Source organism: Melanostigma gelatinosum, assembly GCF_949748355.1.
Source record: "Melanostigma gelatinosum genome assembly, chromosome: 17".
NCBI lineage: Eukaryota > Metazoa > Chordata > Actinopteri > Perciformes > Zoarcidae > Melanostigma > Melanostigma gelatinosum.
Window position 1 is genome coordinate 22,668,713 of NC_136650.1, and position 25,161 is coordinate 22,693,873.

Here is a 25,161-nt window from a genome sequence, read left to right on the forward strand (position 1 = left end):
TCACATATTATTATTATGAACTGAATGTTTTTGTATTTTGGACTGTTTAAACAAAATCAGACATTCAAAGATGGACTAAACTGTGAGGAGCAATGTCCACCATTTCCTGTAAGAAGGTAAGTCAACAAAGAGTGAACTCGTCTCTCCGGCGAGGAGCAGACGAGTCACATCGTACCTGGTTTCTGGTTGAGAGGCTGCTGCTGGTTTCCACTGAGCTCCGTACCAACCCTCCCAGCGACGCCTGAAGATCTCACCTGTGTCTCCTCAACGTCTCCTTTATTGTCTTGATCGTTGGCAGATCTGTCGACCTCTCGCTCCTCCGGGTGTCTCCTGAACCTCCTGTCTTGTGGTTTCAGGATCAGTTTCCAGTCTTCCCTGGAAAGCGCTGACCTGAGATCTGCCTCCGCCCTCGTCCCTCGACCAATCACAGTCACCTGAACACCGACAGCGGGACCGGCAGCACCTGGGCCTCCCGCCTGGCAGGCCCGTCCCAGGTGACATCCCAGCTCACACCTGTAAACAAGAGAGCAGGTAAAGACTGATGCGATTGGCCGCCCGGTGAGCAGATGGGTGGGCTGGGGAGGCTGCACCCCGGGGACCAATTAAATAAAACAAAAGGGTGTTTAGAAGGACGTCTGGGATCTGCACTCGAGCATGAAGAGACAACGGCAGGAACTCCACTTTCCCCTCCATCACCTGCTGCGTTTGGACCAAACTGTTCCTTCCTCCTGCTTAACATCATTCAAAGACATCAGATTAAATCTAAAACAGGTTCAATGAAGGTACCGAGTAAAACAAATGGTCCTGATTCTTCACGAAATAACCCATTGAAGTGGGTCACACAGCGTTAATGTAACAAATCAACAACACAGAGCAGTGATGTGTTCTGAGGATTAAAAACACGGTTTAACAACAGTTCACGTGATCTGAAGGGAACTCAAAGAACCTGAATGTTCATTTGATATTTTAACTGCATGGGGACAAATGTTTGGTGGGAGAACAAGTGAGAGAACATGTGAGAGAACAGGGGAGAGAACAGGGGAGAGAACAGGTGAGAGAACAAGTGAGAGAACATGTGAGAGAACATGTGAGAGAACAAGCGAGAGAACAAGTGAGAGAACAAGTGAGAGAACATGTGAGAGAACAGGGGAGAGAACAAGTGAGAGAACATGTGAGAGAACATGTGAGAGAACATGTGAGAGAACAGGGGAGAGAACATGTGAGAGAACAAGTGAGAGAACAGGGGAGAGAACAAGTGAGAGAACAAGCGAGAGAACATGTGAGAGAACAAGCGAGAGAACATGTGAGAGAACAGGGGAGAGAACAGGGGAGAGAACATGTGAGAGAACAAGTGAGAGAACATGTGAGAGAACAAGTGAGAGAACAAGCGAGAGAACATGTGAGAGAACAAGCGAGAGAACATGTGAGAGAACAGGGGAGAGAACAAGTGAGAGAACATGTGAGAGAACAGGGGAGAGAACATGTGAGAGAACAAGTGAGAGAACATGTGAGAGAACAGGGGAGAGAACATGTGAGAGAACAAGTGAGAGAACATGTGAGAGAACATGTGAGAGAACAGGGGAGAGAACATGTGAGAGAACAAGTGAGAGAACATGTGAGAGAACAAGTGAGAGAACAAGCGAGAGAACATGTGAGAGAACAAGCGAGAGAACATGTGAGAGAACAGGGGAGAGAACATGTGAGAGAACAAGTGAGAGAACAAGCGAGAGAACATGTGAGAGAACAAGCGAGAGAACAAGCGAGAGAACATGGGAGAGAACATGTGAGAGAACAAGTGAGAGAACATGTGAGAGAACAAGTGAGAGAACAAGCGAGAGAACATGTGAGAGAACAAGCGAGAGAACATGTGAGAGAACAGGGGAGAGAACAGGGGAGAGAACAAGTGAGAGAACATGTGAGAGAACATGTGAGAGAACAGGGGAGAGAACAAGTGAGAGAACAAGTGAGAGAACATGTGAGAGAACAGGGGAGAGAACATGTGAGAGAACATGGGAGAGAACAAGCGAGAGAACAGGTGAGAGAACAGGGGAGAGAACAAGTGAGAGAACATGTGAGAGAACAGGGGAGAGAACAGGGGAGAGAACAAGTGAGAGAACAAGTGAGAGAACAAGTGAGAGAACAGGGGAGAGAACAGGTGAGAGAACATGGGAGAGAACAAGCGAGAGAACATGTGAGAGAACAGGGGAGAGAACAAGTGAGAGAACATGTGAGAGAACAGGGGAGAGAACAGGGGAGAGAACAAGTGAGAGAACAAGTGAGAGAACAAGTGAGAGAACAGGGGAGAGAACAGGTGAGAGAACAGGGGAGAGAACAAGTGAGAGAACAGGTGAGAGAACATGGGAGAGAATAAGCGAGAGAACAAGTGAGAGAACAGGGGAGAGAACATGGGAGAGAATAAGCGAGAGAACAGGTGAGAGAACAGGGGAGAGAACAAGTGAGAGAACAGGTGAGAGAATAAGCGAGAGAACAGGTGAGAGAACAGGGGAGAGAACAAGTGAGAGAACAGGTGAGAGAATAAGCGAGAGAACAAGTGAGAGAACAGGGGAGAGAACAAGTGAGAGAACAGGTGAGAGAACATGGGAGAGAACAGGTGAGAGAACATGGGAGAGAATAAGCGAGAGAACAGGGGAGAGAACAGGGGAGAGAACAGGGGAGAGAAAGGTCAGGAGAGAGAATATGGGAGAGAACAGGTGAGAGAACAGGGGAGAGAACAAGTGAGAGAACAGGTGAGAGAACATGGGAGAGAATAAGCGAGAGAACAGGGGAGAGAACAGGGGAGAGAACAGGGGAGAGAACAGGGGAGAGAACAGGGGAGAGAAAGGTCAGGAGAGAGAATATGGGAGAGAACAGACAACAGGTAAGATAACCGGTAAGAGAACAGCTGACCCTAACGTGTGAGAGAACAGGTGAAAGAAGATAATAAATGTCCACAGTACTGTTCTCCCTCAGCATGTACTGAGTATTTTGAGTATTTTGAGTATTTTGAGTATTTTATCCTCTGATGCCAACAAAAGCAATTATGCAGCTTTGATTTTCAAACATTTTATTAAAAATAACAACAAAACACGGAGAGATTTGCAGAGAAAACACAGAAGGACAAAGTGAACTCTCCATCACTCACCTGCTTGTTTCCAAGCTTGAACCCACAGACAATATGCAGAAGAAGGTGTGTCTGAAATACCTTACAGCAGGTGGCGCTGTTGAGCTTCAAAACACATGGACTTGATCAGAAATAGAATTTTTTGCAGAAATTCCAGCTCAAAACAATCATTCATTTCATTGAGACCAGCAACACATGATATCACGATGCTGTATTTTACTGCATGTTTAACTCTTTGGCAGCTGGCGGGTATTTATTTACATTGAAGAAAGCTTTGGTCCATCAAACCTGAAGATGAAAAATGGTTAAAGTGCTGCAAACGTCGGCTACATTGAGACCTTTAAAGGTGAGCCTGCATCGTTACAAAGAGGAAGAGGATTGAGACGTCTGTTGGTGCTGGTTGACGGGTAGAAAACACAAAACCGTTCAACCTCGTGGAATCAGCTGTTATAGTGACGTCTCTACAGTAATAACTATGCAACATACGAGTACTATTCAGACACTAAACGTATTATGTACATTTGAAGTAGTTTTGGCCCCAAAAGAAGAAGTGATTCAAAGCATTTGGTGGATGTAAATATTGAGTTTGTGTCTCGTTAAAGTGATTTGTTCAGCTGATATTCAAACTGATTCTCAACCTTCTATTTCTATTGGACCATTTGAAGAAGAGCTTTGCTAAAGCAACACGTTGCCCCTTAATTCCAGCTCGTTCTAGGCTGCTTTTATTGTGAAACACGTTGCCACTGAAACAGGAAGCTGTTCATGTTTAAATCTGCAGACATTTTGATGCTAAGCTTCCACTTTCTTTTGCCGATAACTGGTGATTCCTTCAATTCTTACTCAACTGTTGCTGTCCACGTTCAAAACAAGATATTATATATTAGAGAAGCACACAGTCAAGCTTTGGTGGCAACTTTTGGAGAGTGGTGTGTGTGTGTGTGTGTGTTTTGTAATTTGGGTGAACTGGCCCTTTAAATATAGAGACGGTAGGAGCAGCCCTGCTTTAAAAAGAAGATACAAACTGTACAATAACATACAGATAACTGGCCTCTCTACAAATTAAAATATACGTCTTCATCTCCTCTCCTCTGTGTGTGTGTGTGTGTGAGCGTGTGTTTGCACATGTGTGTACACACTGCTGTCCATCATGCATCATGTTTTTGGTTCAGCTCATCGTCCTCATCCTCTGGTTGGAGGACTGAAGGCTGCTGGTCTCATCTTCATCTCAGTGAACGGGACGGAAAACTCTTTTCCTTTCCAGGCGGTCCAGATCACACCCTGACACACACACACACACACACACACACACACACACACACACACACACACACACACACACACACACACACACACACACACACACACACACACACACACACACACACACACACACACACACACACACACACACACACACACACACACACACACACACACACACACACAGTTAATGAGTGTATTCTCAAAAAACAGTTCAAATTATATCTTACGAAAAAATCTTACCAAACAAGTTCAACTTCCAGCTCAAGCGAACCAAACTAAACCGGCAAACACACCTTAAGCACGAGGCCACGTCCACACCAACAGCACTATACTGTAAAAGGTCTCATCGCTTCACCTGGTGACGGACGTCGGTGCCGTAGACGCCGTTGAGGTTCGCCTCGTGGCAGTTCTTGTACCACCAGCCTCCGCGGTACGACATGGCACAGCGGGTGATGAAGGGGGACGGGTCGCGGTCCTTGGTGGAGAAGACCCGCTGGCTGTGGTAGCTGAGCGAGTCACCTGAGACCACCAAGAGGAGACACCAGGAGGAAAGGGCTATTCACTGCTTTCCTTCAGGAGATGTTACAAGAAACCCGTTGAGATTAAATACTAATAGAGGTGAAGCCCCGCCCCTTCTGGTGTCTCCAATGGGACTTTATCCCGGAAAAAATATGTGCGGTAGTCAACGGTGAGAGACAAATTAGATCCTGTTTGAATTGTGTCATGATTTACACAAATTAAATTTGTCAATTTAAAGGATCATTTTTTTACGTCACCTACACCAACATGGTCGTTAGCTTGCTAGCTCGCTAGCGTAGCTATGTTCCACGCACAAATGTGTCGTCCTTCTAATAACGTATTTTCACAGTCTTACAACAAACTGAGATTTTCTTAACGTGCAAAATGATCTTCTAAATTAAAGAAAACATCATATGTGTAATTCATGGCCCAATTCAAACGGATCGAAACATTGTTTGTCTCTTGCCGTTGACGACCATACAGATTTGTTTCCCATGGTGGGAAGGGGCGGGGCTTCTCCTCTCTCGTTAACCGAGCACGCTTCCTCTCACCTGCGGTGCCGCTGTATCCGCCCACGATCAGCGTGTAGTGCCTCTTCACCAGCTCAAACGTCGAGTATTTGGCGAACACCGCCTCGTCTTTGTCCCGCAGGTCGACACGCAGACTCATCCGGGTCATCGCTGTCAGGTTGTAGAGGCTCTCCAGGCCTGAAGATAGAACTGTCTCAGATAAACACGACTTCCTGCTTGGGTTTACATCTGGTTTAATGTTGTTGTTGTTGTTGTTGTTTCTGAACAAAGCAGTCACTGACTTTTTAAGGTTTCTGCAATAAAAACTGGATTCCAAATTTCCTGCCATTTAAACGTCGATGCTTTGAACCTCTAATGAATCCAAACACTTGTTTTCATAAAGGGACTTGTTCACTTCTTTTTCCCAGAATCCCCCTTGTTGGCGGCAGTAGTCTGGATCTGGTCAGGGAAAGAGTTTCCTGCTGAAAACATTGAAGTTTGACTTTGATGAAGAATTGAGATGTTTGATTGTAAGCGAGAGGTTCTTCTCCACTTCCACATTAAACTGATGCTTTTTACTTTGGGTTTTTGGTGCTTTTGTCATGAAAATACAAGAGAAATTACTCCACGTGGAATATTCATGTCAACAAATCACTTCAGCTGTAAAGTTTAAGATGTAAGTAAAAGATTTGTTGGAAAATAATTTTTGAGTTCTACAAGAGATTCATTTAATACCTTTTAAGATCTCTTAAAGATCAAATATTAAGAAATCTAAGACGTGTGTTTGGGGAAATCATGCCGGAAGTTTTCAGTCAACGAATGGTGAATATTGGGGAAATATTTGGAGTTTTAAAACCACTGAATTCGATGCCTTTGGGAGTCAAAGTACGGCAGCCCGATGTTCCAATGCTGGGAACAATTGTTATGAATTGGCAGATTCTCTTCAGGACTTCGACGCGTCAACGAGCATGAATCCACAACGTCACATTTCTGGACAAATACTTTACATATATAAGGCCTTAAGTTTCCAGTTTGATGCTCTATATTTGTAAAAATTAAAAAAGACATTTTAAGGACCTGCAGATGTCGTTCAGAGTCAGAAAGAGTCAAAGTCAACGGAAAATAGTTCTTGGTGAGTTTAAAGAGCGTTTCTTAGCTATAGTTAACAGTTTCGTCTGGCTTTTTGTGTTGCAGTGAAATTTCCTTTATTCTCAATCTGACCCAGCGTTTAAACTATTCACTTTATTTAGGTTGGCTTTGCTGTAAACACCACATTGACTGTGTATCCCCAACATGTTTAGTGTCTTAGAGAGTCTCTCTCTCTTTCTCACCGAGCCAAAACTCTCCACTCAGACTCCCAAATCCTTTAGTGTAGTCCTTCCAGCCTCGGAAGAAATCCACGGAGCCGTCCTTCCTCCTCTGGAAGACCTGCAGACAGGAACATCTCCTTTACCTCTTCAGGAAAAGTACTACGGCCGCACGATGAATAGTAACAAAAGAAGAATACATGTTGTCAATTAAAACAACAACAATAAATAAAAGTAAATAAATAAAAAGAAAATATAAAAACAATGACTTTTACGACCATTAGCGTAAACTGTTGGGTAATTTAGTTACATTTATATATAAATATAAAGATCTCAGATAAATGAACTAAAAGTACAATATTTCTCTGTGAATTGTTCTGGATCAGAAATATGAAGTAGCATGAAAAGTTAAAGACTTAAGTAAAATACAACTCCGTGAAATTTGTCCGAGATGTACTCAGTTAATTCTGGCTGTCAGTGGCGTCACCGTACCGTCCAGCCGCCGCCGTCGGTCTCCATGTCGCAGGAAACCATCATCGGCGTCCCGAGTTTCCCCTGAGGGAAGACCTCCACCTCGCCGGACATCCTGATGCCGTTCAGCAGCTCCTGGGAGCAATCTGTGGGGAAGGGGAACCTCAGGGTGCCTGAGGGAGAGGAGGGAGGAGGGAGGAAGGAGGAGGCGGGAACGTTAGCTCTCCATCAGTACGTCCCCATGATCACGGTGTAAAGCGGTGGAGGCCGTTACCGGTGGTGAAGTCAGTGGCGATGGCAGCAGAGTATCGGCCTCCTCCCTCGGCCTGGAGCTGCACCGCGTACTTGGATCCGGGGTGAAGTCTGGTCAGGTTGTACTCCGTCAGCGAGGCGTCCACCATCACTTCCTGTGAAGACGCACAAAGACACTTTTTTGTCCTTTTGTTTTGTTTGTCTTTGTTAAGGATGGATGTTTTCATGTTCAAATATTTGGTCAATTTAAATTTGTTTTTGTTTTTGATTACCAGAACCAGACGGCAACCTCCAGTTCTTTAAGTGAACCCGAAGCTTCATGTGTTGAAGCTGCATTCTCTCTAGTGTCCACCAGGGGGCGACTCCTCTGGTTGTATAGAAGTCTATAGAAAATGACTATACTTCTCTCTTGATTTATTCCCTCAGTAAACATTGTAAACATGAGTTTATGTCTCAATCTCTAGTTTCAAGTCTTCTTCAATACAGCATGATGTTCATTTAGTACATTATGGTCCATTTAGAGTCTCACAGACCATAAAGCAGGGGATGCTTTAGGGCGGGGCTACACGCTGATTGACAGTTCATTTTTATTCTCTTTTCCATTAATCGCCTCACGACCCCTCAGGTTCCCCTGGTGACCCTTTAGAGGGGCCCGACCCCTAGGTTGGGAACCACTGGACCATTTAACTGTATATAAAGTAGTTAAAATAGCTCCAATAGCTTATAGTTTTGAATGCAGGACTTTTACTTGTAACGGAGTGTTTTTACATCCATGTACTGCTACTGACGAGACACTTTGTTTTGGGACAAATTAATCAAACCGTCCTCTCACCTTCATCTCCTGACCTTCGCTCTGATAGGTCAGTCTGTAGCCGCTGGCGGGATTTGAGGGTGGTTTCCATGACAACAGGGCGGTGCGGGGGGTCACGTTGTCGGCCTGCAGATCACGCGGGACGTCACCGTCACCAGAGCCTGGAGAGGAAGACGGGAGGCCTTCTAGTTATTTCCACGGCTTCAAGGTGTGTGTGTGTGTGCGTGTGTGTGTTTGGTGTGTGTGTTTGGTGTGTGTGTGGTGTGTGTGTGTGTGTGTGTGTGCATGTGTGTGAGAGTGTGTGTGTGTGTGTGTGTGTGTGTGTGTGTGGACCTCCGGTGGTGGTGAAGCTGCTGGAGGCCTCTGGGCTCTGCGAGCTGCCCAGCAGGCTGCTGATGGAGACCGTGTACGTGGTGGATCCCTCCAGACCGCTCAGCTGCTGCTCCGCTGTGTTTCCAGAGACGGTGATCCTCAACTCTGAGTCTGAACACACAGAAACAATCAATCATAGACGTTTTATTGTTATTATTCGTCTCATTATTATGGTGCTCTGCTGTAATTAAATGTATAATGTGTAACTTTTACACATCAAGATGTCTAAAACTGAAGAGACCTATAATATATAATCTGTTGTTTATTTATATAATCACAAAAACTATTTTCAAAGCCAGAGAAATCTGTCATTTAATCTCGGTAAATGTTGTTTATATAACTTTAGTCACTTTCCAGGTTCAAATTAATAATACAAAATATAATCAAGACATAAACGATGATGTATTGTATCAATAAGACGATATATTAATCTATAAAATATGAAAAAGAGCTCCACATGTATGAGCTGCAACATTAAAGTGATGAACACATTAATGCATCAACAGTGATAAATGAGACATTACTGTGAAATGAAGCTATTCTGATGCAGAAACATAAAGTTCTGGTTCTTCGGTATTTGATGGGCGGATGACATCACTCACCGGTCCCGGCGCCGTAAACGATGGCGTACTTATCAACGGCGGCCATCGCTGGACGCCACAACAACAAGGCGCTGGTGTCCGTGACGTTTAAGGCCCGGAGGTCTGTCGGCGGGTCGGGGACTAGAAGAGACATAAAGATGGTGAGAATCATCTTTATTCATCTGCACCTGAAATAAAACAATTACTGAATGACGACACGTTTCAATTCACAAAAAAAGGCAAAAAAAACAGACAAACAAAGAAAGCAGAGAGAAGAGTATTGTTTTTGAAAGTGAATTTTATATAAATAATAGAAAAAAGGAAACTCTCATAACTGCTGAAAAACAGCACCTCATGATTGAGTAATGCGGGGGCGTTGTTAAAGACATCTCACTGAGGAAACACAGCATGCTTCATATTTGAACATTTGTTATATTGTCATTGCATTCCAGAGCAGCTCCTCTAAGACACAATAAAGCAGGACTCACGCGTCGTGACGAAGTCTTTGATCGGATCGCTCTCGTCCAGTCGGAGGACGGAGATGACGCTGACCTCGTAAGAAGAACCAGGTGAGAGCGTCGATAGGCCGAGGGTGGAGTCCTCCGAGTCCACGGACACGGACACCGGCTCACCTGCAGACACAAAGGAAGCTGAAGCGTGCGGGACATCGCAGATTCACTGATACGCTCATCGATTGTGGCTGAACGCCGGCGAGCTGGGCTGTGTTCTGGCCCCAGAGTAGAACATCTAAATCCATCATGAAAAACAATGTTATTCTTCCACATTGATCCAAATACTGAAGGTTCTGCTTCAAACAATATAAAGTAATGTACTATTACTGTAATATATATTTATAAAAAACAGATTATATATGATCTGAACATTACATCTCTGACTCTTTGGTAAGTAGCCAAGAAAAGTAAAAGCCATAATAAACTCAGAGGTGTCCTGGAAGACAAAATAACAGAGACTTGTTACATGTCATTGTTAGATCAATAAAATAAAACATGGATGTCAGTTTTCACCCTCGTCTGTGTGGGTGTAGGTCACCGTGAAACCACTGATGGGCGTCTTGGGTTTGGTCCACGACACCGTCAGAGAGGTTTCCGTCACCTCACTGAAGACGATGTCGGTCGGAGGCTCCGGGCCTGAACGGATACGAAGAATACCATGAGAGAGGTGGATGAAAACACGGGAAGGAGACGTGGGAAGGGAAGAAGAAGTAAAAGAAAAGCTGGAAACATTAAGAAGAAGTTATGAAATAGGAAGAAGAAACATCAGGTGAAGTAAAGAAGTGAAGGTTTCATGAAAAGACGACAAAAGTGGCGACTAAAGCAGTGAAAACAGTGTATTCAGTCTTATTTTATTCATCCACACGTTTGCTATTAGTGCTCCGGTGAGTCCGAGTGTATATATGTACAGTGCAAACATATATACAGTATACAAATCATATACAGACACGAAGTAATACAACAATTAAAAGCAAGATGATGGATCCTGGATAGCAGCGAAGGAAAGAATGGTGATATGTAGTAGTAAGCCGGTCGCTCACAACCTGTAAATAAAAGCGTGGCCGGAGTGAAGGATGTCAACACAAAGGGAGAGAAGATGAATGAAAACAAACACATTCAGATATTAATGCGACACAATCAGAGGATTCAAAGCGCCGGGAAGTAATTTCGGGGACAGATTTTGAATCTGGCTATAGTGTGGGTTGTTCTTTAGGTAAAAACAACTAAGGAGTGCTGGGTATCACGTTTCATATCTTATTATATTACACAATCGTATTATTAAAAAGAAGAACACGACTCTTCTTGGTAACACCCAGACACCCAGTGAAATTATACAACTTTGATGTTCTTTCATTTATTTTAACTTTTCTTGTAAACTCAGGGGATTAAAGGAATATTTCACTCACGAGATTATGATTTGTGTATCAGTAACTCACCCTGCGTTTCTCTCACACCGCCACGGTGAACGAAGACTCAAAACACAGAGAAAAGTCTTGATGATTTGAAGTAAATGGAGGCCACGTTTAAGAAAAGCAGAACTGTATCAGAACTTAAATGTTAAGGTTTTACCAAAGATGCACGTGTTTTTAAAGTAGTGAACATGCGACTGGATTAATGAATCTTGGATTATTCTGCACGAGTCACGAGAGAGTTTTTAAACTTAACTAAGTATTTTCCAATCTTTTCCCAAACTTAACTAAGTATTTTCCGATCTTTTCCCAAACTTAACAAAGTATTTCACGATCTTTTCCCAAACTTAACTAAGTATTTCACGATCTTTTCCCAAACCTTACTACGTATTTTACGATCTATTCCCAAACCTAAGTATTTCACGATCTTTTCCCAAACCTTACTAAGTATTTTACGATCTTTTCTCAAACCTTACTAAGTATTTTACGATCTTTTCCCAAACCTAACTAAGTATTTCACGATCTTTTCCCAAACCTTACTAAGTATTTCACGATCTTTTCCCAAACCTTACTAAGTATTTCACGATCTTTTCCCAAACCTATCGAAGTATTTCACGATCAATCACAATAAATCCTTCAAACACATTTTGTAGAACCTTCTGTCTGCTTCTCTCTGAAATCAATTGTTTTTCCAAAATGTTGACATTGTTTTCCAGGGAGTGCAGTTAGTGACAGTGTGGGCTCCATGATAACGTTGGTCAATTCATCAAGAAGCCTCAGTTTTTTGTTCTCCGTTCACCGTGGAGGCATGACAGAAAAACTGAAAAACTGACTTTAAGAATACAAGGTAACTCGAGGTGAGTAGCTGATATACAAACGGTCATCTTTTGGGTGAAGTATTTGTTTGAAACGTGGATGTGAGAGGTGAAGACAGACCAAACGTACAGAGACCAGCCGTGGTCTTACCCTGGTTGGGGTGAGAAGTGAAGTGGTGTCAGTGAAGCTGGCTGTTAGCTTACCCTGAATGAGAGAAAACCAGAGCAGTGAATGAATTGTGTTATGTTGTTACTGTTGAACTCTCGTTTGATGTCAACTCAGGTAAAATAAAAGCTGCCTCACTAAAGACGATATTGTTCTGTTTGATGCCAGTCTGCAGTCCTTGAAGGCAGTTATTAATGTGGCTTGTAGCTGTTTGTGTGTTTCCTGCATTTTAAAAAGACGTGTGGGTTGCAAATAAAGTATAGTAGGTGGTGAAGTATTAACATTCATTAATATAACTTAAACCAATCCTTTCCTTTCAAAAGTACGAATAGCATTACAAGTAAAGTCATGCAATGTTACTTCAGGATAGTATGCAAGTATTATCAGGAAAATGTACTTGTAGTATAAAAAGTAAAGTAAAAGTTTTTGCTGAACATTTCAGTTTAAAGAGTATCAAAATAGTTGCTCCTTAATTTTCTGTCACCCACTAATTGTTTCGGTTTTACTTAAACTTACTGTTCAGGAGTTAAATCTACATCAAATTATTATATTAAATATTGTTATATTTTACAAGTTCTTCATGTGTTTTGTATGAAGCAATCTTAATTTATAAAGTAACTAAAGCTGGTAAATATTTGCTGCAAAGTAAAAAGTACAATTTTTCAGAAAATAGTAAAGTAAAGTACTAGTACCTCAAATTCGTACTCAAGTACAGCACTTGTGCAAATGTACTTTGTTACATTCCAACACAAAGTATAGTTTAGGTTTGGTGAAGTTTAGGTAACTCAAAAAACATGGTGAAGTTTGCTTCTTGTTTTTATTTCTGGTGAATTGCTGCATATTTGCATAACATGTGCTCAATATTTGGATGGAAACTTACTAGAGGTTTAATTTCCTTGAAGCAGTATTTACTGCTCAATATGCAGCAAGTATAGAACTTAGAATCAATCAAATGATGAACAAACTGTTTGCAAGCTAACAAAGTTGGCCAACATGCTAAGGGAAATCATGCTAATGTTGCTAACCTGCATCTGCAAGCTATCTAATGCACAACTTGGCTGGTTGAGAGAGTGTCGCTGTTATTAGAATGTAGGACTGCTAATTCATGAATGTTCATTAAAAGCTGACGAATGAGTGCACAAACGGAGCATTATTAACACAAAACACAATCACTTGATTGAAATTTCAAAGAAGATCCACTGAAAACAAACAAAACAGGTTACGTCGTCACCAAACCAGCGATGAAATAAGACATGGGGTGAAACTGTAAATCATGAGCTTACAGTTTTCAAGAGCACCACAGCACTTAAGCTCTTGAAATGGACATGGAGGAAGCATTTAGTGGGCGAGCAAACATTTCCAGTCATACCCAACACGACTGACAATTAGTTAACAATTATTTTTTGGTTTAAATCAGCACAAGACGTGTAAAGATACAAGATGCGTGCATGAGTGTTTTCTTTTTTTTTAAGGTGATGGTGCGAGGTGAAACGAGCAAGTTCTATTTCATCCTTACTGACCGCCAGAGGCAGTGCTTCACACTGGATATCTTCCGTCTCGCGCATGCGCAGGTCGAATATTTATATCAACAAAGTCACGTGTGACCTCGGATGACCCCCGTCGTCTATAAGTTCAGGTGTCATCCTGAGCTCAGTCCTTTTTCATCTTCTCGCGACGCAGGTTAGCTACCATGGTAGCATAAACAAGGATGTGTCTACGATCAAGACATATTAGAGCTCGTCGCTGTAGCCTTGTGACTACCGGTCGGAGTTGCGGTTCTCTCGCCCTCCAAAGGCTGCGACGAGCTGTCCCTCTTCGGAGGGAACGGTGTGTTCGCCGTTCGGACATCGAGCCCCGGACTGGTGGACGCCCCTATCATCGGTCGTCACCAGTCTGATAAGGGCCAGCTAAGTCGTGATGACAGCAATCGGTAAGATCGATCAACATTGTTTTCTATAACAGTTGTTTGTTCCACGGTTGGCAGAGCGCTTCCGCTCTAGTTAATCGAGTGGCGCGCTAACGAGAGCGTAGAATTACGCTGTCGGCCCGCCCTTCACAGTGTTACGGCTATCACAGTTAGCAGAGTGTTCCTGCTCAGGCAAACTTGGTGTGACTAGATCGGCATTGGCGTTGTGTCCATTGAGATTTAATCTTTACATCTGATGTAATTCGCAGTTAGCAGTGTCTTCACTCAGGCTAACTTGGTGAGATGCTAGCTGGGACTGCGTCCATCAACTTTGTAAACCTTACGGCCGTCACAGTTAACAGAGCATCCCCGCTCAGGTTAACTCAGTGGGAAGCTAGCTAAACAGAGCTGATACTGGGGCTGTGGCCATCAACTTTGTATCCTTACGGCTGTCACAGTTAACAGAGCGTCCTCGCTCAGGTTAACTCAGTGGGAAGCTAGCTAAACAAAGCTGATACTGGGGCTGTGGCCATCAACTTTGTAGCATTACAACTATCACAGTTAGCAGAGTGTGCTCGCTCAGGCTAACTCGGTGAATGCTAGTTATACTAAATCAACATTGAGGTTGTGCCCATTGATGTTTTTACGCATTACGGCTGTCGAGACTAAGTTAATGCTGGATTGTGTCCATTGATTGCTGTAAACATTACGCCATATCAGTTAGCAGAGCGTTTCGCTCCGGCTAACTAGACGAAGCTAATACTCTGATTGTGTCCATTAATTGTTGTAAACATTATGGCCATATCAGTAGCGGATATCAGTTAGCAGAGTGCCCTCGCTCAGGCTAACTGGTAGCACACCAAGAGTTACAGCAACTGTCCAAGTGAAGAGTGTGTCCTCGCTCCCCTCTCACTGTAAAGACTGTGTTCTTTTTTGTCCGTTTTCACAGTAGCAGAGTGCTCTCGCTCAAGCTAGCTGGTGGGGCACCAATATCTGCAGCAACTATCCGAGTGAAGAGAGTGTCCTCGCTCCCCTCTCACTATGAGGACTGTTTTCCTGACCTGTTTCCACAGTGGCAGAGTGCTCTCGCTCAAGCTAACTGGTGGGACACCAATATCTGCAGCAACTATCTTAGTGAAGAGTGTCCTCGCTCCCCTCTCACTCTACGGACTGTGTTCTTTTTGTCCGTTTTTTACAGTAGCAGAGTGCTCTCACTCAAGCTAACTGGGGGGACACCAATATCTGCAGCAACTAGCTTAGTGAAGAGAGGGTCCTCGCTCCCCTCTCACTATAGGGACTTTGCCTGACCTGTTTCCACAGTGGCAGAGTGCTCTCGCTCAGGCTAACTGGTGGGTCACCAATATCCGCAGCCTATCCAGCTGGCAAAGTTGACCCCCCCCCCCCCCCTCCCCCTCCCCATTGGGAGAGGAGAGGTCAAGGCCCTCAGAGCTTATGTGGAAGCCACCGCCTGCATAGTCAGTTATGGTGAGCCTAAGAAGGGCTGTGCTCCTTTAAAAAAAGAAAAAACAGCACCTGTCCCACTGGATAGTGGAGGCCATTGCCTATACATACAAGGCGAGCGGCTGCGCTCGGCCATCCGGGGTGAAGGGTCACTACCAAGAGTGTCTCCACACCAAGGGCAAGCCTGAGTGGTGTGCCTGTGGAGGATATATGTGGTGCGGCCTCATGGGCATCACCGAGCACATTCACCAAACACTAAAGAGTTAACGTTGCCACCCCTCACCCACTGGGGAGGGTTCTTTGGCCAATTTTCTCTGCCGGAGCTATAAGAGGTAGTTACTGTGCTTCCTCGTGACTCTTTTGGTATAAGTCATCCAGTGTGAAGCACTGCCTCTGGCGGTCAGTAAGGATGAAATAGAACGAAAGCTACGAATGTAACTACGGTTCTATGAATCCTGGATGACCGCCAGAGTTCTTGGTCACTCGGAATCCCGTGAACTCGCGGGAAGATTCCATAGGACTGAGCTCAGGATGACACCGGAACTTATAGACGACGGGGGTCATCCGAGGTCACACGTGACTTTGTTGATATAAATATTCTACCTGCGCATGCGCGAGACGGAAGATATCCAGTGTGAAGCACTGCCTCTGGCGGTCATCCAGGATTCATAGAACCGTAGTTACATTCGTAACTTTCGTTTTCTGTAGAGGACTTCACAACATTGACGGTAATGTTGTCGCATCGTGCAGTTAATGGTCCACTGTCACAATGGCTTGTACCTGTACTGATGACAAGCTTGTGTAGTCTGGACAGAAGGCCGGGTCCCTTTCCAAGCAAGGTCACGGTGTACTCGGTCTGAGGAGGAAGATTTTCAAACTGGAAAGAGCGAGCTGAACCAGGAAGAACTTTTTTGAAGGTGTTGTCACTTCCTGCTACAGGTTTGACTTTTATGCTGCTTAGGTTCCTTGGACCTCGTGCAGAGACACTTTCAGGTACTCTATTTTCATCTTCGGATTCTGTTTCTTCAGTTGGATGATGCTTCGCTTCCTCCTCCTCCTCATTGCCACCTTCTTTCTCAGAGTCTTCATCTTTCCCAACGTCTCTGCTTGTCACCACAAAGTTTTTGAACTTCTCTTCCGGTGACTCCCATATGAGCGTAAATCCATCAGAGGTCCGGTTCGTCACTCCCACGTGGTCCAGAGGTTCCCTTGTGACTCCAGAAGAAGATCCATCTGATCCCGTTGTAGGTTTGGAATCAACACTTCTTGTCTGCTCAGGTTTACTGTCAAACAAATTTGTTGCAGTATTATTTGTTTTTGTTTCCACTCTCCGTTTACTCCCACTGTTATAGCGTCTTATCTGGGCGTGATGCTGTGCGGTTGTACCTCTTGATGGTGGTTGGCGCTTTGGAAGTGGAACTGGTCTCGGGGCTTCATGTCTTGAATCGGAGGAAGTTTGTTTGACATTAAGTCCACCTCGACTTGTCGCTCCAGTGTTTTTTCCAGCATTGACTTTCTCTTTATGGGTGTCAGAGTCAGAGTTTGAATCTGGGGTGCTAGTTGTTTCTCCTCCAGATTTAGCAGTTTGGATCGGAGCATTGTCCCACCCCTCTAATTCATTAATTTGTGGTCTGACGGGCGCATCATGGCCAGCCATTTGGGAATGTGGAATGACTTCTGCAGTGTCTTGTTCTCCTGATTGTCTAATTTGGATTCCTTGGGTAGGCATGGGGGCATCCTGCCCTCCTGATTGGTTTTCAGGGGTATTATCCTTTTCTAATTGCATAATTTGACCTCCAACAGTATTGCCTCCATTTAGCCTTTTGTTTTGGAAAAACTTCCTCATGGGCCCCTTATGTGGGTGTTGAGGTGGTCTCAGGTTTGTGCGGGTTTTGTTTTGGAAACGTCCACCATACAGTTGCGGCCGATGGATGTAACCACCTTTGTTAGTGGGGCGATGAGAAGAAGGCACTCCACTTCCTCTGATGGTCCGATTGAACTCAGTGGACATGCTTGTCGAGGACAATCTTGTCCCAACTCTGTCTACATTTTTGCCTACTTTTGGCCCTGTATCTTCAGCTTCATAGGATTCTTTGGAGACAGGAGAAGAAGAAGTGGCTGGCAATTCAGTGGAAGATACCTGGTATAACCTTGTATCTGATGCAGGATTTAAAGGTCGAGAGGGCGGAGGAAGCAGCTGCAAATTTGGATGAGTCCGGTTCTGAAGAGCTCCAAAGTTTGAACGACGCAGGAGATATCCTCCCTTTGGAGGAAAACGGCGAACTGGGATTCGTCCTCTTCCAGTTGGCATCTTTTCCTGGTTTCGTTCAACTCCAGAGGATGCAGTTGTAGTTGCCCGATCTTCGTCTCCACTCGTACCCCTTATTGGTGAATTTACCTCAACTAAAGAGTCCGCTGAGGCAGATGAAGATGGTGAAAATGATAATTCACTCGTGGATGTATGCCTGGTCTCTGTCTCTCCTTTCGGGTCGAGGTTCAAACGAGGAGTCAAATGGTGAGGAACTCTTAAATTTAGACGGGTTCTGTTCTGAAACGATCCAAAGTTTGGGCGCAGGCGACGTACGTATCCATGTTTTGCAGGTGTGCGTTGGAAAATAGGTCCTGAGGGCGGCAGTTTTTTGTCTTCAGGTGAGGTAACGTCAGTCGCATTTTTGCGGTTATCAACATCTGGTTCATTACTTCCAACTGAACCTGATTTATCTGAGTTGGAAAGGGATGATGATTGAGTTGATGGTGGTAATGATGGTAGTGATGATGATGGTGGTGACGGTGTGGATGAGGGGGATGACATTAACAGTGTTAGTGAGGATGATGGCGCTGCTGTTGGTGAAGATGGAGCATGTGAAGGTGGTACTAAAGAGGATGGGGATGATGGCAATGATGATGACGGTTCACCTAAAGAATGCGATGATGACTGTGGTGGTGATGAAGCTGCTGCTGATGAAGATGGACCAAGTGATGATAAAGAGGATGAGGACGATGACCGTGCTGATGATGATGAATGTGAGGTTGATGAGGGCGATGACCAGGACAAGGATGGCAACAATGGCCTCAATCCCCTTAAAATCTGCTTCCTCGCTGTTTCTGCATTAACAGAGAGATTTGATGGTTTGGACAGGTGAACAGAAAAAGTTGTGATATTCAAATTGTCAAAAGTGTCCGTCAGGAGTTTGAGTAAAGGAGCTGTTGAATTGTCGCGGTCTGTCTCTGCAGATGAGGGTCTCAAGTCATCTGTTTCAGAGGAACCTTGATCTGAACCCGGTGTCTTTCCTACCAGCGCAGTTCCATCCCCTCTATACCCACTGCCTCTGCCCCGATGGGGTAATCTAATGTGTGTCACTTTGACTTTGTTCATACATTTCTTCTCTTGGCTTCGAACAGTCCCAGTTGGCTCTGAAGACACTGGAGCAGTGTCGTTTCCCTTGCCTGTCTCGCCAACATCTGGCTGCTCTTTTGAGCTGACATCAACGGTTGGTTCCTCGGAGCTACTTTGTCTGTTTGTATCTGAATCGGTCCCAGACGTTATAGCTGGATTCTTGTCAACCCTCCTCTCGGTGCTTGATGCCTCCACGTCCGGGCCTTTCATAGACAAAGCTATTGTCCTGTCTCTGATAGTGGGGACACCTGGTTTAGGTTTTTTGGGTACAATTGGTGCCTTCTTCTTCTGCCCCACCGGGGGCTTTTTCAAAGAGCCTGGGCCAAACTGTCTCCATCCAGATACAACTCTGGTTGTGTTTAAACGGAAAGGGCCTGAGACATTTGGCTTCCTGTACAATGCAGACCTTTCTGTGACTTTGGCCATGGTGCCATTTATTCCCATCTTTTTGCTGACCAGAGGTTTAGTTCTTGCAATCACAGAGGTTGTGGAGTCTTTATTAGGGCCATGTATACCTCCGACTTTCACTTCCTCCCTCCTCCCCTGTTGGTCAAAGACGTGAACCTCAGCCGAGAGGTTCAACTCTTGGTGTCCGTCGCCGACATCTTGTCCAGGTGCTAGCGTCAAAGCTGCTGTGGTCACCCTTGGAAAAGTCTTTCCTAAAGATGTGAAAGGAGCAAGCATTTGGATTCAACGTTAAGGTCGTCATACACTACTGCTGTTAATAATCCAGAAGAGCTCACATCTAGTAAAGGAAGAAAAGCAGTTTGAATATTCATTATGATACTTTTCAGGAAACCTGATTAACAGTAGTTTGTCAGTTATTTTGCAAGAGAAAACAAACAACTCATGGCAGTGGGATCCATGTCGAACCTGCAAGGAGAAAATTTAAATATGATTAATGTTAAGCATGGCCAGAGAATTCAACATGGTGTCATCATGACAGCGTTCAGGAAGCAGTTTGAGGGATATTATCATTATTCTTGCTTCTGGAGGGTTGAGGCAACACCTTGCTTCATTAACTTTTACTGTGACGTTTCTCCGAGGAGTAATGCGTGTTAAATGATGTGTTCTTTTCACCTGAATACAATTTGGAGGAAAAACATTTGAGTTGCTCACACTGATTATGTGCCAGGTCGAAGTATTCATGATTGTTGCTTGTTTTGGAAATTTCCTTTCAATCTCGAAATGACATTGGACCAAGCTTAAAACGTAAAGGACGAGTCTGTTGTTATTCTATATTTCCTACAAATCACATTAAAAAGACCAAAACCAACAATGTGTTTGTCCGTCTCGTAATACTTTCTGACTTCCTGTCATGTGGCTCTCAGCTCCAAGCCCATTTGTTCCTACTGAAGACATAGATCTTGAAAAACGCAAATATAATTTTCTTAAACAGCTGGTAATCGTAGTATTTTATCAAACAAATAGAAGGAAATAGTGCATTTGTTGGGGACTATTTTCAGCGGCGGATTAATCCACATTTGATGCTCGAGTGAGTAAAAGTTTTCAAGGAGTAGAAGTGGAAACTTTCCCAAAAGAAAAGAGGAGTTTTCTTAAATCAAACAGCACTGTTTTGAATTTTGAAAAACTATTGTGACATCTTTTGAGCTAATATAAGATCGTTCATTGATGTCAATAGTTGAGAGGAACATTGTTCCTACTCACCTGGAGTAACCTGATTGGTTGCTGGTTTGCTCCGACTCGTTCCCTTCTCCGCCACCAGTTTGACGTCGTACAAACGGCCCGCCTCCAGCTGCCGGATGTGGGCGGAGTCTTGTCCAGCCGGGACCGTCATCTCCTGACTCTTCCCCGCTCCGTCGTTGGGCGTGACGGTCAAGCGGTACCTGTCGATCTCACCCTGCGACTGCTCCCATTGGACCACCGCAGACGTGGAGGTCGTCTTGACGACTCGGAGGTTGGAGGGACCGGAGGTGACTGAAGACGAAGACGAAGAAGAGTTTTTACAGCCTCCATTCTGCCAGGTAACATCTAGCTGTGGGAGTGACTCCATGGTGGAAAGTATAAACTTAGATTAAATTTACTCTGCAGATTTGGCTCAGCACCTCCTCTTAACTCTCCAGAACTCACAGTTCAAACCTCCTAAACGTGCCGTTCACAGCCGCCCTGCAGCGGCCACAGACAACATCTTTCACAGGAAAGGCAGCGAGATGGAAATGTTTAAACTCGCGCTGACAGTTTGGGCGATTTGAGCCGCGTACGTCAGCCAATGGGCTAGTCAGAAGCACCGTTGTCTTACTAGAAACTGTGCTTTTAAACATTTGTAAGCATAACTGTCAACTGCAATGTATTCATTATTTCAGCATCTGCCATATTTGATGAATGTGGCTTTTCACAACGCAGATATTTACAGCAATATTCTTGTGTTGAAGCTGTAGAACACGGCAGCCGTTTTCATCTGATGTCAGGCATTGATTCCTTATGAAAACTTAACCACCATTACGTTATCTTCTTGCCAACATAACTAAGCTAATGTCAAATAGCAACGCGGCGGCGGACTTTCCTTCAACATTGTGGATGCAACCTCCAATCCAGTTGCTGTATTTCTTTTGTTGGATCTTTACAGACTTATCGTCCCATGGTTCGATGTTTGAACACGATGCTTACACAAGTCAAATGTTCGGACCACTTCAACATATACAGACCGACTAGTTTCCCAGACTGTACTTGAGGGATTCCTCCTGACCTCAGCATGACGTAGCAAAATGGCCGCCGTGTGAGGTGAGTTATGCGCCATGAAACATGGCCTCAATCGTCTCAATACATTTTTCATTTATAGGAAGGAGGAATAAATAAGGAGAGCTCACGGGTCATGAATTCAGCGGAGCTCTCGGCTCCCTTCCTGCCGTCGATCTCTCCGGTGACGCCGACGGTGTATTCCTGACCGGCTGCCAGGCCCGTCTGGGTGAAGGTGGTCAGGCTGCCGTCCACCTGGACCCGTATCTGCTGGTCACTCTCCTTCTGTGAGGACCAGACGAATAAACAAAACAAATGAGAGGGAGTAGAACATATATACATGAATTACTCTTTGAAGAGACGTGGAGGTGCACTGCAGCTTAGTGAGATGCAAAAACATCCGGCATATTTATTCTTAAATAAAAACAAGGAAAGGCAAAACAAGGCAAATATTAAGACGGAAAAATAAGTGAAATTACTCCGCATATGAAACAACAACCATTATTATTAAACATCATTATCTCCCAGTTAAAGGGTTTTTTGGGGGAGTTCCGATGTGAGGGTCCCAGGACAGAGGACGTCACATGTGTACAGATTGTAAAGCCTCTGAGGCAAATTTGTGATTTTGGGATGTACAAAATATATATATATATATATATATACATACACACACAGCAAAAAATGGTTCTCAAATAACAATAACCCTGATAAATAAAATGCAATATAAGTGTGAAGGACACCGTGAAGTTACTTGGTATGTAAAGTAAAAACCAAATAAATTTTAAAAACTACATTTTGATCACAACCAACACTTCCTCCTGGTTTCTTTTCTAATGTTGTAAACTGTAAACTGTTACGATAAAAGCTTTCGTTCAATACTGCTTTGATTTTATTTCCTTTATATTTAAATTCAAACTATCAAGTTATCTACATCAGTTGTTTGTGAATTAATTTACTGTATACGCAGTAATAAATCATTTTGATTTGGATATATGGATCAAAGAGTCACAGAGAGGCTGTTCAATAGACGTGCACTTATATCTGAACACATCTGATCCATCAGCACTGAAAGTGATTGAAGTTATTAAAGTGCAGCAGAGGGAGTGTTCTCCTCCTGTTCCCTCACTGACGGCTGATTATTAGCTCTATTGGATCAAACGCATCCTGAGTAATAATAAGAAAAACACACTATGACGTAATCATCATCATTAGAGTGCATGAAGAGTCTGAGCACGGAGTGGAAACTGTGTGCTGTCTGTGGGGCATCACGTGTGTGTGTGTGTGTGTGGGGGGGGGGGGGGGCGGGGGGGGGCGGAGACACTCGCTCTGCTGTATTTTTTACTTTCTGCAGATTCCAAACTCTAAATGTACTGAAGTAGAACAACCAATAATCCAGAGGGGGAAGTGAACTGCACTTGAAAGCCTTTGTGAGTGAATGTTGACTTCATACGTTCAGTGATTGCTGCGCTCAGATGTGACCATGAAGCCACAGGATGGTGATGATGATGATGATGATGATGATGATGGTAAAGAGGCTCGAGAGACAACAGCAGCCCACAAAGTGAAGAGACATTTGAAAAAGGAGCTTTTGAACCAAATGTTTAAAAAATTGAATTTCACCCAAATGTTTTTATAAATTGTTCTAAAATATTATAGATATGATTTTGATTAGTGCTGTATGAATTAAGTTTATTTTATTGTCATTTTTGTTTATGAATTAATAAATTATATTTATACTATAAATAGTTCTTTTTTTCTGTAAATTACTTTGTAACTTAAACGAAGTGCTTCGAGAGGATGATGCTATCGCACATCAAGCAATTTCCTCACCGTGTAGACAGGACCAGCCAATGACACAGCTCAGTGACACAAACACTCAGGAAGACTGATCATGAAGGCTGCTCACAATAATCAACAAACAGGAAAACAGCCGACTCGCCACACTCGGCCATGTCTCCCAAACAAACATCTCACTCACTTAAACGAGGTGCACCTGCCTACCAGCCGACAGCTGCTACTGACTTTACGTCATCCCGGACAGCCCCATATGTCACGACCCGGCTCAGAAAGTGACAACATGAGGGAGACAAGACCAGTGATAAAAGTAAAGAATAAACATTTATTTAATGAACCGACTACTAAACAAAACGAATTAAACACTCAAAACAAGGCAGCAGCCAGGTCCTTCAAACAGGAGGCAGAGAGCCAAAGAAGAGGGCAGAGATCCAAAGAAGAGGGCAGCCTTCATAGCTGGGACCAACCCGAAGCTCAGTGTCGCCATCAGTGGCCGATTAGCATCCTGGAAGACAACCGAGGAGAAAACAGGACACTGACCCCTGGTGGAAGGCAGGGGTCGTCACATCACACACATTCTCATTCATTCAATTTATTGTTCATCTTGGTTTTTGACCGTCTCCATCTTGGTTTTTGACCGTCTCCATCTTGGTTTTTGACCGTCTCCATCTTTTGTTCCAGTAGAGTGAATGCAGGGTTAAGACACTTCAGCATTGTCTTCACTTTTAAAAACTGGAGGTTGATGCTTGGCTGCAGCATAAAATGGAAATACTACGAGTGAAGTACAAGTACCTCAGTACAAGGTTTAATACAATTTAGAGTCCAAACTACATATACATGATATATTAATATTATTATTAATCTTAACAACATGAATAATAACACCGTTAATAATAATAATATATCTTTTGGTTAAATGAAGAATTCTACAGGTTTAGTTGACGGAAAGATGAATTCATTTGAAAACATATTTCGATCATTGGATCATCCTTTGAAAGCAACATGTCCTCTGGTTGTTCAGATGTTTCTGTTTTATCAGATTGTCAACTGAATATTTTGGGTTTTCAGACAGAAAAAGTCATTTAAAGACGTCAACTTTGGCTCTGGGAACGTTTGATGGACACTTGCAGCCCTTTAAATACTGTGAAGACAGTCATGTGAAGATTTATATTCACAGTCATCTGGAAACAATAAATATTCATGAGATGTAAACGTGCTTCATCAAACCACTTCAACATTACGTCCTTGCAGCCTCTTTCCTTGTTCTCTCTCTTTTCTCTCGTTCTCTTCGTTCCTCAGAGACGAGTCTTCTTCTTCTGTTGACGATCTGATCTCAGCCGATGTTGTTGTTGTGAGTCTCTGTTGTTCATCTGTTGGTCCGGTAAACATCTCTCTCTCTATTTCTCTCTCTCTCACAGCTGTGGGCCGGCGGTGACGTCGTCCTTCTGGCAGTCGCCATGTTTTTGACAGTGTTTACGCGTTTCCGTAGCAACAAGCATCCCACATCTGCATCTTTTCTCTCTCTGCGGCTCCCAGTGTTCACTTCATTCACTGACTTCCTCTGTTTTCATTCTGACCTTCGTCTGTTTGTTCTATCGTCTTCGATTTCAGCCTTTTTGGCAGAACTGTCGCTTTCAGAGAATTATTTTATTATTTATTTTATAAATCATTCAACGCTTTAAGGTGAATATAACTAGCAGATATCAGCATGGAACTTCCCCAATTCATTACTTTAAATAAGACAATCACCGTTTGCATTACAAGTTTTGTCGACACATTAGAGTCAAAGCTTTTCAAA

General features: G+C 43.7%; 1 protein-coding gene across 1 annotated transcript in view; it reads right to left on the reverse strand.

Annotated features, from left to right (window-relative positions):
• Positions 1–3,053: 3,053 nt before the first annotated feature.
• tnxbb (tenascin XBb) overlaps positions 3,054–25,161 on the reverse strand; it is a 36,128-nt gene continuing 14,020 nt past the window's right edge. The window contains exons 7-19 of the mRNA XM_079288412.1: positions 21,701–21,854; positions 20,541–20,810; positions 10,232–10,354; positions 9,695–9,838; positions 9,228–9,347; positions 8,587–8,736; positions 8,275–8,414; positions 7,465–7,597; positions 7,212–7,363; positions 6,744–6,840; positions 5,455–5,610; positions 4,740–4,903; positions 3,054–4,399 (exon numbers count right to left, since the gene is read on the reverse strand). Coding sequence (XP_079144538.1) covers positions 4,301–4,399; positions 4,740–4,903; positions 5,455–5,610; positions 6,744–6,840; positions 7,212–7,363; positions 7,465–7,597; positions 8,275–8,414; positions 8,587–8,736; positions 9,228–9,347; positions 9,695–9,838; positions 10,232–10,354; positions 20,541–20,810; positions 21,701–21,854 — 1,902 coding nt within the window. The 3' untranslated portion in view covers positions 3,054–4,300. The remainder of the gene's footprint in view (positions 4,400–4,739; positions 4,904–5,454; positions 5,611–6,743; positions 6,841–7,211; positions 7,364–7,464; positions 7,598–8,274; positions 8,415–8,586; positions 8,737–9,227; positions 9,348–9,694; positions 9,839–10,231; positions 10,355–20,540; positions 20,811–21,700; positions 21,855–25,161) is intronic.